Consider the following 14535-nt stretch of genomic DNA (forward strand, 5'->3'; position numbering starts at 1 on the left):
CACAGCGAGTTTTGATATCTATTTCACACGCTGAGTTAAAAATGAAGATAGTTACAGGAAAATAAAAAAAATAGGCTGGGCTCGGGCCCTTGTGGGTGTCTAGTGTGCCCTGTCTAGTGACAGCCGGGGACGCACCACAACGCCGAAATACCACAACGCCGAAATGCCAAATTGACCACACCGCCGACAGCTAGAAAACTGCTGTGTACCACAACGCCGAAATACCACTACACCGAAATATACTAACGCCGAAAAATGTCATTGCAGGACTGCCACAAAAGTTAGGTTAGGTTAGACTAGGTTAGGTTAGACTAGGTTAGGTTAGACTAGGTTAGGTTAGACTAGGTTAGGTTAGACTAGGTTAGGTTAGACTAGGTTAGGTTAGATTAGGTTAGGTTAGACTAGGTTAGGTTAGACTAGGTTAGGTTAGGCTAGGTTAAGTTAGGTTAGGTTATATTACGCTAGGTTAGGTTAGGTAAGGTTAGATTTGATTGTGGTATTTCGGCGTTAAGGTACATTTAAGAAACACAAACAATTTCATTCAGTTGTTATGTCGGCGTTGTGGTACACAGCAGTTTTCTAGTTGTCGGCGTTGTTGTCAATTTTGACATTCGGCGTTATGAATTTCTGCGTTGTCGTTGTGGTAACGACCCGTGACAGCCCTCCTCTATGTCGCTTCCGGCGCGGGCTCCGCGTGGAATGTCTGCGGCCGCGCCTGGGAGCCCGGCTGCGACAAGCACGCTCGAGGTAATGACCACTGTTTATACTCGCGGGTCCCCGGCGACCGACCCGCCGCCGCCAATTGCCTGTAAATGATCTTCCGTTCCTGTCAGACGATTCCCCTTTCCCCCTTGCAGCACCTCACATCTCACACACCGCGTGGACGGAAAAAAAAAAAAAACCTCTCCAGTTAATTTCACGTTTCACCGTCTCATCTACGCCAGCACCACTCATTAGGAACGTAACTATATTTTTTTATATTTTTTTTTCCAAGGCGTCCTTCGTCGCACTTATTTCTAGCGCATGACTTGCGTAGGTCTATGTGCGTGTACGTCGTCGAGGGTAATTTGGAAATTAAAAAATAAAAGTTCTATGGTAGGGTTTCCCCCCTTCGTAACGCGAGTGCTAAGCAACGTGGCGTGTCGTCGCTTTCCAGTCAGCCTTGTGATTGGTCGTGTGATCTTGCATACCTTTCACCAACCCAGCTTCGCAAAGCACCAGCGAGCGTCGAACAGATGATCCCGCCTCGCTGACAAAAATGCCGTGCGCCAGTCTTAAAAAGTAACGTAAAACTTAATGTTGACTGTTTTTCCATTAAAATATTTCAGGATTTTTATATTTGGCAAACGTAAACAAATAAAAAAGACTTGGAGATTCAGTTGGCGGTTGTTTCCAGGACGCCTTGAAGCAATCCGTTGTCCTGCTGGACCGAACAAGGGGAGGCCTTCTTTAATCTTCAGCGGACATTAAACCGAAAGAACGCAAAAAAAAAAAAAATCCTCCCCGGCGACTCTGATTACGGTGCGTCCGAGCGGTGTTGACGGAGTTTAAATAAATGTTATCCACGTGTTGGACGGTGTTTGTTCTGTTCTTAGGAAGGGTTTGAAGCGGGGAGGGGGGTACGGGGTAGGTGTTTACCGGAGACAAACTCCGCCGTGTTGACCGAAGCCGTTTGCCCTGGACCGCCCTCCTCCGTGCGCCGGTTGTAACGAGCAGATCACACATGTCGGGACAACACCGCCCGCTCGAGGCGCGGTCCGCGGGACAAACACCGCGGCCCCGCGACGGGAATTGGGGAGGGGAGGCCCCGAGCTACTCCCGCGTCTGGCGGCTCCCAGGCGCTCCTGATGCTTCCAGACGCTTCCAGACGCTCCTGGCGCTCCTGACGCTTCCAGACGCTTCCTGACGCTTCCTGACGCTTCCTGACGCTTCCTGACGCTTCCTGACGCTTCCTGACGCTTCCAGGCGCTTCCAGACGCTCCTGTTTGGCCTCACGCCACGCCTCGCCGTCTCGCAATTTATAATACTTGTAATAAAGCTTCTGTGCTCCTTTTTATTTGAAGTGAAACTTCTTTACTGAAGGGGTATCATTTTTTGAGCGTTACGAAAATTCCGATCACACGAGGGGAATTTTCTAGGTATGTGTAGAGGCTTTGAATATATATACTGTATAGAAGTCGCGAGTGGATAGGATTTACTCTACGTTTTTCAGAAGCGTATGATGAGCAGCTTGGGAACTTCACCGCTGCAGTGCGCTGCCGTAACGCCCTGTATCGTCTTAGTTGTTATTTACACGTTAGAGCGCAGCACTGTCACCCGCTGTCATTCCCCGCACCCCCCACCTATCAATCACTACAGCTCAAGGTCGTTCAACGGGAGGGGGAAGGGGTGTTTGAAGAGTTCGACACTTGTCCGCTAGGGACCACCACAAGTCGATGCCCTAGAGATGGTGGCGATTGCGGTGGCGAATTAACCAACTACCTCAAAACCGTATTAGAAATTTTAACCTGGGCTGGCGACTTCTATACAGTATATATATTCAAAGGTAGAGGGAACCGTGAGAGGAAGGGAATAGTTAGTTATGTGGCGAGAGAACCGTAAGAGGAGAGGATGGGGAATAGTTATGTATGTTGCGAAGGAACCGGGAGAGGATGAGGAATAGTTAGGTATGTGACATGGGAACCGGGAGAGGAGGGGAATAGTTAGGTTTTGTGACGAGGGAACCGGAATAGGAGTGGAATAGTTAAGAATGTGTGTGTGTGGGGGGGGGGGGGGGTCGGGGTCAGGGAGAGGAGACGGCGCAGCAGAAACTTTTGCACACTTTTTCGTACTAGCACACTTTTTTGCATGTGCACACTTTTGCACACTTGCACTTTTTTGTACACTTGCACTTTTTTGTACACTTGCACGCACTTTTTCCCCCCTAGTTTGACATGGCATAGGACTTAGCTTTAGCTACTTGAAGTCAATACCTGTGAAATTGTGTGGATTTTTTTATCACGATGGTTGTAGTCGCTCGCGAGAAATAATAAGTTATTTCCTCGCGGCACTTACAGACTAGCGCCTGTTTGTAACCATGTGGTTGGAACAAGGTATAGCAAGTCTGGAAGAAATGGTTAATGCGCCAAAAATTAAGTTAAATAGTTCAATATTAAATTATAACAAAAAGATGGAAAAATTCGAAGAAGGCTATTTATAAAATGTTTGTGGCAGAACAACAAATCAAGCGAGGTATCGTATTAAACTTTCGTAGGTAAAAAAATGTAATGAAAAAAAAAATAAAAATAAATCGACATTGCGTTTGGTTTGACATACCATGCCGGTTAGATATTTAATTTTCTCGTGATCATCAACATTCCTGGGCTGCTACTGCAAATTTACCACGATAGCTCTTTCGCAGTCGATGTTTGGTCGCAAGGTTTGCAATCGTTTATTTGCTAAATGTTATTGGAGAGCTCTGTATGCCACGATAATGAAAAAAAAAATTGCGCAACGTTCTAGCAACGTAATCAGGTTGTCAATATCTGGTAACGTAGGGACATCTGTATTTCGCGATTCATTTCATGTCAAGGTATTTCACAAAATACTGTAGCTTTTCTCCTGTGGTTATTGGCTGAGGTCGGTGAGAGGTGTCGTCCCGCTCTTGACGGGGCCAATGAGAATGTGGTCACCGTACTGCTGCACCCTCACAATTTGCCATGACTCTTAGAAAAAGCTACATTGTTTTGTGAAATACCTTGACATGAAATGAAATCGCGAAATACAGGTGTCCCTACTTGTAACATTATGCGTGACCAAAGTAGTATAATAATAGTTGATTTCAGCCCTCTTTTTTCACCGGCTGAAGTTACTTCATAGTTTTAACACCCCTGAAGTATGTTTGATGAGAAGTCGAATGTAGCGCGGCATTGTATCGCTGGATTGGTTATTTTTCAGTGTTAAGAACTGGCGTCCGGGATTGATGGGGGCCGTTGTTCTTCGTAATTATTTCTCGGAATGGAATCGTGATGGCTTGTTTTTCACCAGCTGGGTTCGGAGGTCGCCCAGGGATGTTTCTTCTCTCCCCCTACCTCCTCCTTCTTGAACCCGCTGGTGCATTGCTGCGTGCTGAAGCGGCTGGGGTCACGTGGGGGGGGCGTGGCCACGTTTCCAGCCAGCCAACCGTGTTTCCCCCTTCCCCTTCTTCCTCCCACAGTCTCTCTCTCTCTCTCTCTCTCTCTCTCTCTCTCTGGCGCATGACTCTCTGGCTTCCGGGAATCTGCATACAATGGACCGCCTGCAGCATTCTGCTTTCTGCTCCTCTTCGGCTGTTTGCCCGCTCGGTACCTACCTTGCCAACAGTACTCTCCAAAAACACGGAGGTATTAGCCCATGGTGGCTGTTCTCAAGTTGAAGTCTACTGGGTTAGCAACTGGTTAGCAAAACAAATCGTAGCTGGATAAAGGCCAATCCTTACTAATGTTATAAATGCGAAAGTGTGTTTTGTCTGTTTGTCCTTCTTTCACGCAGCAACGGAGCAACGGATCGGCATGATTTTTTTTTTTGCATGTAGATAGTTTATGGGCCGGAGAGTGACATATACCACGTATAATCATGAAATACGGTTCCTAAGGGAAGTGGGAAAAAAAGGTGTAAATTTAGTTTTATAATAGAAAAAAACATAAGATTTAGGTTGTGGACACACAAACAGTGAGTTTGTATAATTTCTCTATGTCCGCCACACGGTCATATGGTAAGGTCTGGCAAATTCTTGTCCTTCTTTTGGGCGAAACCCATCCGCTTAGTGAAGCTCGCGGCTGCTAGCGAACTAAAGGCGCTTACGTCAATAGACGGCGTTGTCTTGAATTTGTAACGCGCTATAGTTAGGTGCGTCTGTCACGTCTTGCCTAGAGGTTACGAACCTTCCCCAAAAATGAAGCTGAAGATTGGCGTCCCAGTTTTGCTGATGAGTAGCCTTGATGCACCTAGAATGTGCAATCAATGGGACTTTAAAATCAAAATTTACAGTTTTTCGAGTTTATGTCCTACAGACTTGAAATTTGGTAGTGATGTACCTTATGTAATGATGTGTGTAACCCGGGCAACACCGGGTACTTCAGCTAGTATGCTGTAAGTTTGTTTAGTATCTTGAACAGAATCTTGTTAGGGAGAATCGTAAAGATGGCTTCATTTAGTGACTATTGCAACACACCTGTAAGACATCAGCGTTAAACTTCATTATAACCAAAAATTGTTTTCCTCTCCTTATAGGACAGTTGATGAGGGGACTTTCTAATTTTGACTTCAAGTATTAGCATGGCAAAGATTGTACACACCAACTCCTGTACCTTTTACCTCCATGCTACAAAGGTGGATTCACGATTAAAAAAGAGAGGAAATGTTCAAATTTATTTTATTTGCGTATTTATTCGTCGCTAATGACTGGCTTTAGTTTTCTTCTCGCAGTAATCGTATGCGTCCCGGAAATTATAAATAAAATTGAGAAACTATTTTAAGCCATCAATGAAACAGCAATATCAACCAAAAATATTTTAAAATAATATTTAAAGAATTTTTTAATTTTAAAAGGATGGTTTGATTGTTAAATACATAGACAAATTATTATTTATAACAAGTTGAAATAAATAGAATTTGTGAAATGTCTTGCTAAAAATTCTTCAATTTTCACTAAATAAATAATTGATGATTATTTACATGTGTTTATAATTATTTGAACTAAACAATAATGAATCAATAATTATCTGCTCGTGTGTGAGGGTGTCGACTGTGCTACTGAGCTGTGTCACGTGACGTCACTGTGTGCCCCGCCAGGTCCAAGGACGGACGACCCTACCCGTGGCCAGGCAGCTCGTCCAGCTTCATCCTGTACCCGGAGTCGGCCAACCAGACCATCTACTCGCGGTCCGTGTCCGACGCCGACGCCGGCAACTACAGCTGCGCCGTCCGCAACGACACGCACTCCTACGTGCACACCATCAGTCTGTCCGTGCTTGGTGAGTGTCGCCTCCTGTAGCAACCACACCCACGTGCACACCGTCAGTCTGTCCGTGCTTGGTGAGTGACGCCTCCTGTAGCAACCACACCCACGTGCACACCGTCAGTCTGTCCGTGCTTGGTGAGTGTCGCCTCCTGTAGAAACCGCACATACGTGCACACCATCAGTCTGTCCGTGCTTGGTGAGTGTCGCCTCCTGTAGCAACCACACCCACGTGCACACCATCAGTTTGTCCGTGCTTGATGAGTGTCGCCTCCTGTAGAAACCGCACATACGTGCACACCATCAGTCTGTCCGTACTTGGTGAGTGTCGCCTCCTGTAGCAACCACACCCACGTGCACACCGTCAGTCTGTCCGTGCTTGGTGAGTGTCGCCTTCTGTAGCAACCACACCCACGTGCACACCATCAGTCTGTCCGTGCTTGGTGAGTGTCGCCTCCTGTAGCAACCACATCTACGTGCACACCATCAGTCTGTCCGTGCTTGGTGAGTGTCGCCTCCTGTAGAAACCGCACATACGTGCACACCATCAGTCTGTCCGTACTTGGTGAGTGTCGCCTCCTGTAGCAACCACACCCACGTGCACACCGTTGGTCTGTCCGTGCTTGGTGAGTGTCGCCTCCTGTAGCAACCACACCTACGTGCACACAATCAGTCTGTCCGTGCTTGGTGAGTGTCGCCTCCTGTAGCAAACACACCCACGTGCACACCGTCAGTCTGTCCGTGCTTGGTGAGTGTCGCCTCCTGTAGCAACCACACCCACGTGCACACCGTCAGTCTGTCCGTGCTTGGTGAGTGTCTCCTCCTGTAGCAACCACACCCACGTGCACACCGTCAGTCTGTCCGTGCTTGGTGAGTGTCTCCTCCTGTAGCAACCACACCCACGTGCACACCGTCAGTCTGTCCGTGCTTGGTGAGTGACGCCTCCTGTAGCAACCACACCCACGTGCACACCGTCAGTCTGTCCGTGCTTGGTGAGTGTCTCCTCCTGTAGCAACCACACCCACGTGCACACCGTCAGTCTGTCCGTGCTTGGTGAGTGTCGCCTCCTGTAGCAACCACACCTACGTGCACACCATCAGTCTGTCCGTGCTTGGTGAGTGTCGCCTCCTGTAGCAACCACACCCACGTGCACACCGTCAGTCTTTCCGTGCTTGGTGAGTGTCGCCTCCTGTAGCAACCACACCCACTTGCACACCGCCAGTCTGTCCGTGCTTGGTGAGTGTCGCCTCCTGTAGCAACCACGCTTACATGCACATCATCAGTCTGTCCGTGCTTGGTGAGTGTCGCCTCCTGTAGAAACCGCACATACGTGCACACCATCAGTCTGTCCGTGCTTGGTGAGTGTCTCCTCCTGTAGCAACCACACCCACGTGCACACCGTCAGTCTTTCCGTGCTTGGTGAGTGTCGCCTCCTGTAGCAACCAAACCCACGTGCACACCGCCAGTCTGTCCGTGCTTGGTGAGTGTCGCCTCCTGTAGCAACCACGCTTACATGCACATCATCAGTCTGTCCGTGCTTGGTGAGTGTCGCCTCCTGTAGAAACCGCACATACGTGCACACCATCAGTCTGTCCGTGCTTGGTGAGTGACGCCTCCTGTAGCAACCACACCCACGTGCACACCGTCAGTCTGTCCGTGCTTGGTGAGTGTCGCCTCCTGTAGCAACCACACCCACGTGCACACCGTCAGTCTGTCCGTGCTTGGTGAGTGTCGCCTCCTGTAGCAACCACACCCACGTGCACACCGTCAGTCTGTCCGTGCTTGGTGAGTGACGCCTCCTGTAGCAACCACACCCACGTGCACACCGTCAGTCTGTCCGTGCTTGGTGAGTGTCGCCTCCTGTAGCAACCACACCCACGTGCACACCGTTGGTCTGTCCGTGCTTGGTGAGTGTCGCCTCCTGTAGCAACCACACCTACGTGCACACAATCAGTCTGTCCGTGATTGGTGAGTGTCGCCTCCTGTAGCAAACACACCCACGTGCACACCGTCAGTCTGTCCGTGCTTGGTGAGTGTCGCCTCCTGTAGCAACCACACCCACGTGCACACCGTCAGTCTGTCCGTGCTTGGTGAGTGTCTCCTCCTGTAGCAACCACACCCACGTGCACACCGTCAGTCTGTCCGTGCTTGGTGAGTGACGCCTCCTGTAGCAACCACACCCACGTGCACACCGTCAGTCTGTCCGTGCTTGGTGAGTGTCTCCTCCTGTAGCAAACACACCCACGTGCACACCGTCAGTCTGTCCGTGCTTGGTGAGTGTCGCCTCCTGTAGCAACCACACCTACGTGCACACCATCAGTCTGTCCGTGCTTGGTGAGTGTCGCCTCCTGTAGCAACCACACCCACGTGCACACCGTCAGTCTTTCCGTGCTTGGTGAGTGTCGCCTCCTGTAGCAACCACACCCACGTGCACACCGCCAGTCTGTCCGTGCTTGGTGAGTGTCGCCTCCTGTAGCAACCACGCTTACATGCACATCATCAGTCTGTCCGTGCTTGGTGAGTGTCGCCTCCTGTAGAAACCGCACATACGTGCACACCATCAGTCTGTCCGTGCTTGGTGAGTGTCTCCTCCTGTAGCAACCACACCCACGTGCACACCGTCAGTCTTTCCGTGCTTGGTGAGTGTCGCCTCCTGTAGCAACCACACCCACGTGCACACCGCCAGTCTGTCCGTGCTTGGTGAGTGTCGCCTCCTGTAGCAACCACGCTTACATGCACATCATCAGTCTGTCTGTGCTTGGTGAGTGTCGCCTCCTGTAGAAACCGCACATACGTGCACACCATCAGTCTGTCCGTGCTTGGTGAGTGACGCCTCCTGTAGCAACCACACCCACGTGCACACCGTCAGTCTGTCCGTGCTTGGTGAGTGTCGCCTCCTGTAGCAACCACACCCACGTGCACACCGTTGGTCTGTCCGTGCTTGGTGAGTGTCGCCTCCTGTAGCAACCACACCTACGTGCACACAATCAGTCTGTCCGTGATTGGTGAGTGTCGCCTCCTGTAGCAAACACACCCACGTGCACACCGTCAGTCTGTCCGTGCTTGGTGAGTGTCGCCTCCTGTAGCAACCACACCCACGTGCACACCGTCAGTCTGTCCGTGCTTGGTGAGTGTCTCCTCCTGTAGCAACCACACCCACGTGCACACCGTCAGTCTGTCCGTGCTTGGTGAGTGACGCCTCCTGTAGCAACCACACCCACGTGCACACCGTCAGTCTGTCCGTGCTTGGTGAGTGTCTCCTCCTGTAGCAAACACACCCACGTGCACACCGTCAGTCTGTCCGTGCTTGGTGAGTGTCGCCTCCTGTAGCAACCACACCTACGTGCACACCATCAGTCTGTCCGTGCTTGGTGAGTGTCGCCTCCTGTAGCAACCACACCCACGTGCACACCGTCAGTCTTTCCGTGCTTGGTGAGTGTCGCCTCCTGTAGCAACCACACCCACGTGCACACCGCCAGTCTGTCCGTGCTTGGTGAGTGTCGCCTCCTGTAGCAACCACGCTTACATGCACATCATCAGTCTGTCCGTGCTTGGTGAGTGTCGCCTCCTGTAGAAACCGCACATACGTGCACACCATCAGTCTGTCCGTGCTTGGTGAGTGTCTCCTCCTGTAGCAACCACACCCACGTGCACACCGTCAGTCTTTCCGTGCTTGGTGAGTGTCGCCTCCTGTAGCAACCACACCCACGTGCACACCGCCAGTCTGTCCGTGCTTGGTGAGTGTCGCCTCCTGTAGCAACCACGCTTACATGCACATCATCAGTCTGTCTGTGCTTGGTGAGTGTCGCCTCCTGTAGAAACCGCACATACGTGCACACCATCAGTCTGTCCGTGCTTGGTGAGTGACGCCTCCTGTAGCAACCACACCCACGTGCACACCGTCAGTCTGTCCGTGCTTGGTGAGTGTCGCCTCCTGTAGCAACCACACCCACGTGCACACCGTCAGTCTGTCCGTGCTTGGTGAGTGTCGCCTCCTGTAGCAACCACACCCACGTGCACACCATCGGTCTGTCTCCTCTTATGGCTCCTACACTTAATGTGCTCACCATCAGACTGTCCGTGCTTGGTGAGTCGTTCTTTTTCTAATGGCTCCCACACATACGTGCACACATTCAGTCTTGTGGAGCTTGTTGAGCTTATTCTTTCCTGGCATCCACTTAGGGCTTTGTGAGTGTCTTTATTTATTTCACCTACATTTAATGCACAACTTCTGCGCATCCTTGGTTGGCGACTGTCTCCTTTTATGGCACTGATACACGGTGAAAAGAACATCTGCATGTACATTTTATCGAGCTTCTTCTCCTTTTATGGAGTAGAAATAGAAGAGGACGATGTTATTCTGGATTCCATTGTTTTTATATTTTGCATGGGAATCTAATGGCTATCTAAAATAAGTCATATTAATACCAAAGTAAGTGTTTTTATTCCTGCTACTAACCAGTCGTACTGATAATTTTTTTTTACATCAATGAATATTACATGATTTATTTAAATTTTCTTAAATTTCTGAGACTTGTAAATATCCGAGCAGGATACCGTTGATTTAACTTAAACCTATATGACTTGTTGGAATTTCCGTATAGTGCCTGATTTAACCTCTTTTTTCCTGGTAAAAAAAGTAGCTACTGGCGCAAAAGGTTTTTTTTATATAACTTAGCAAACACTACTTAATGATAGAGATTGGAGCACAACCCCTTAAATTGGAGTTTACCGAGGAGTTGAGCAGGATTTTACTTTCCAATGATTTAGGTATTTAATTATTGTTAGGGCATTTTGTCACAACAAACCTTTTCATTAGGAAAGAAAACGGCTTTGTGGCATCTTACTCTGAAAAATAAATATTTCCCATTGACCAAATCTGTAACGCGATGTTGATTATTATTTAAATGCCATTCCTGCAAATGTGTATCATGATAGCTCTTTTACATTTTGTGTTTCCTTCCAAATTTTGTCAGTAATATTTACTAAGCGTTATTTAATAGTGGTGAAAGGTCATGCAAGTTATCATAATTTTGATCACTTGCGGTATTTACCATCTCGCAAATATCTGGTGGAAAAAAAATTGCGGCTAAGCAACAAATGAAATATAGCCCTCGTGATACATTTACAGGAATAGCCCTCAAATAATAGTAATGACAAGAATACGAAGTAACCAGCATTGCGTGCGAGATGGAACTTTAAAAAGTGAAGCAATTCGAACCGAATGCGGAACATCCAATAATAGAGACCGCCGTTCTGGATCGCGTGTGGCGCAGCTTTAAGGTTAAAGTTCGCGACCAGGGACGGAACGAGTCCCGCATTCGCTTCAGCGAACCATTTTGAGAGGGAAAGAAAACTACTTGAAACTTTTTCCTGTGGAGGAACTCATTCCACTCTTCCCCGACCACTCGCGACCACGGACCCACAGCCGCAGTTCTTCTTCTAGGAAAGGCCATTCCAGTTCCAGGCGGCCCGAATTTCACTCTCCCAACTTTCCACTGGTATCTGTGTGTTCCACGTGGGGATAGCAGCGTGCCTCTCTTGAAGCAATCTACGTACAGCCTTTGAATATATATACTGTATAGAAGTCGCGAGTGGATAGGATTTACTCTACGTTTTTCAGAAGCTTATGATGAGCAGCTTGGGAACTTCACCGCTGCAGTGCGCTGCCGTAACGCCCTGTATCGTCTTAGTTGTTATTTACACGTTAGAGCGCAGCGCTGTCGCCCGCTGTCATTCCCCGCTCCCCTCTTCCATCATTCACTGCAGCTCAACGTCGTTCAACGGGAGGGGGAAGGGGTGTTTGAAGAGTTCGAGACTTGTCCGCTAGGGACCACCACAAGTCGATGCCCTAGAGATGGTGGCGATTGCGGCGGTGAATTAACCAACTACCTCAAAACCGTATTAGAAGTTTTAACCTGGGCTGGCGACTTCTATACAGTATATATATTCAAAGGTACAGCAGAGACTCGCTTACCAGACATAAACGAGCCGGCAGAACGTCTCTTTAACTTGAGGGGGGGGGGGGGGTTATCTGTGTTAGTGAGGCGGGATGATAAGCGCGACGCTCGCTGGTGCTTCTAGCGCGGTGTCGCCTCTGGAATGTCCGTCAAATGGGCCCGGTCACATTTTGTCGGGAATAATTTTTCCCCCTTCAAAATTCGTTAGTGCTGGTTAGTGCCGAAATTTGGTCGTTAGTGCTCCAAAATTGCAACTTTTATGGCCGATTTAGTGATCCGGGCTGGGTTTATAATAACAGATCAATATTTGATTGCGAAAGCATGAGCTGCTTGCTCTCATTACGTAGTAAACATTACACATGGTTAGTTATTTTTTATTAAAAAAAAAGGAAGTATGCAACACACAAGCACCCTATCGTTTGTTGGTTAAAACCAAACGCAAAACCCTTAGAAATCCTTCATACTCGCGCTTTGGGAAATAAAAATAAACGAACATACTTTTTAGTTAAGATTTCACCCCAAATAAACGAAATTTACTCGTAGTTCTGTATAACTAATTAATCTGGCGTAGATTTTTTTTACACAAAGACTCAGTTACAAGTAGAGACCCGGAAATTTCGCGGATTCTTCTGGCCTCAGGATAGAATTCAAGTTATAGGTGTGCTCGACCCATGTTTACTTTCCCATTGGTTGATTTCTTAGCGAGAACATTTTTATCCTTTTTATTTGGCACTACCTGATTCGCTTACTTCTCTCCTAGCTGGGCATCATTGGCTCACGGTCGTAGAGGGGCGTGTCCAAATAACTGCGTGCCAATCATGGACACAGTGCGAGAGTGTGAAGTTATCTTTGAAAGATTTGTGCAATGGGAATGCATGACTTGAAGTAGGCTTTTGGACATACGCCATTGCTAGAGACCGGAATAATTCGCGGATTCATTTCTTGTTATGCTAGAATTCAAACGCATTTACTTTCATATTGCTTCTGTGATTGGCTCACAGTTTATCTGAAGGAATCTGAGCCAACGAAAAACATTCAACTACAGAAGTATCGAACCGCAAGCATCCCAGTTGACAGGTTTCACAAGTCAGTAGCCAATGAGCAGGTGGCATTTGACCGGGCATGTACGGGATTATGGAGTCTATCCTAGAGGTCACTTAAACCGCGAATTTTTCCAGTCCCTAGCCATTGCTTAGCACATGTATGTCTGCAGAAGAAAACTACAAAAAAACACAAATTTTTGCTTAGTTTGTGTTTTTTGTCATTTGTGTTTTTTTGTAGTTTTCTTCTGCAGACATACATGTGCTAAGCAATGGCGTATGTCCAAAAGACTACTTCGAGAGTGTGAAGGTTTACATTCTAGCTTGCGACTAAATGAATCCGCGAAATTTCCGGTTCTCTATCAATTGGCACGCGTGACAAATGAACAATAAGAATAAATTACTTGTGGTTAGACGTCTACATCGAAATAGACATAGACTATGATGGATTACGTTATAAGGAACCACGAAGAAACGTTGTTTTATCCGATGTGCAGTCTTGGTCGTAACTTCCCATAAATGTACAGTTGTTGGTATCAGCGTGAATGGCAGTGTTGTTACTGGTGGACGGACTTCGCTGTGGTTGCAGACGCCGACGCCGGCGTCGGCTACTCGGGGGCGCCGCTGGCCACCTACCAGCCGCGTGACGTCTTCGTGGAGCTGGGTGGCGACACCAGGATCTTCTGCGAGGCCTTCGTGGGTGAGTCGGCCTGTTCCTGCCTCCTGCTATCTTGTTCCTCCTTCCGTTATCTTGTCACTCGTTCCGTTATCTTGTCACTCCTTCCGTTATCTTGTCACTCCTTCCGCCTTCCGTCATCTTGTCCCTCCTTCCTCCTTCCTCCATCTTGTTACTCCTTCCACCTTCCGTCATCTTGTTCCTCCTTCCGTCATCTTGTTCCTCCTTCCTCCTTCCTCCATCTTGTTACTCCTTCCACCTTCCGTAGCTTGTTCCTACTTCCTCCTCCCGTTATCTTGTGCCACCTTCCGTCATCTCGTTCCTCTTTCTTCCTTCTGTCTTCTCCTTTCTTGATCATTTCCCTTCTCCTTCCTTCCGTTTACTAACTTCTTCCTTTTTTCTTGTCATTTTTCTTCTTTCTCCTTCCTTCTGTCTTCTACCTTCTTCCTTCTACCGTCATCTTGTTCCTACTTCGTCCTTCCTCCTGTAATTTTTTCCTTCCTTTAGTCTCCTTCCTGTCATCTTCTTCCTTCCGTCATATTATTTAACTTATTCTATTCTTCTGTCATTTTCCTTCTTTCTCCTCCCTTCTGTCTTCTCCCTCCCTCCCTCCTTTCATCTTTCTTTTTCCTTCTTCCTCCTTTTGATTTCTTCCTTCTGCCTACGTCCTTCTCTCCGCCAGGGTGTCAGGCAGTTAAAGGGGTGAGATAGGAACATAAATACACCATATTAGTTTCAATATTTTCAGGCCATGACAATTTTTATTTTACTGTTAGTGTTATAATAATGAAGTCTTACCTTTCGTTAAAGCATAAATCACACATAAGAGGTTTACAAATAGGCCACTACCTTAAACCAGCGTCTGTTAATAGCACCTGTTAC

The 14535-nt window shown here is 48.0% G+C and overlaps 1 protein-coding gene across 1 annotated transcript in view; it reads left to right on the top strand.

The window, feature by feature from the left end:
• LOC134532033 (interleukin-1 receptor accessory protein-like) overlaps window positions 1-14535 on the top strand; it is a 127087-nt gene that overhangs the window by 86693 nt on the left and 25859 nt on the right. The window contains exons 2-3 of the mRNA XM_063368163.1: window positions 5812-5993; window positions 13567-13677. Coding sequence (XP_063224233.1) covers window positions 5812-5993; window positions 13567-13677 — 293 coding nt within the window. The remainder of the gene's footprint in view (window positions 1-5811; window positions 5994-13566; window positions 13678-14535) is intronic.

Source organism: Bacillus rossius, chromosome 5, assembly GCF_032445375.1.
Source record: "Bacillus rossius redtenbacheri isolate Brsri chromosome 5, Brsri_v3, whole genome shotgun sequence".
NCBI classification, from domain to species: Eukaryota; Metazoa; Arthropoda; class Insecta; order Phasmatodea; family Bacillidae; genus Bacillus; species Bacillus rossius.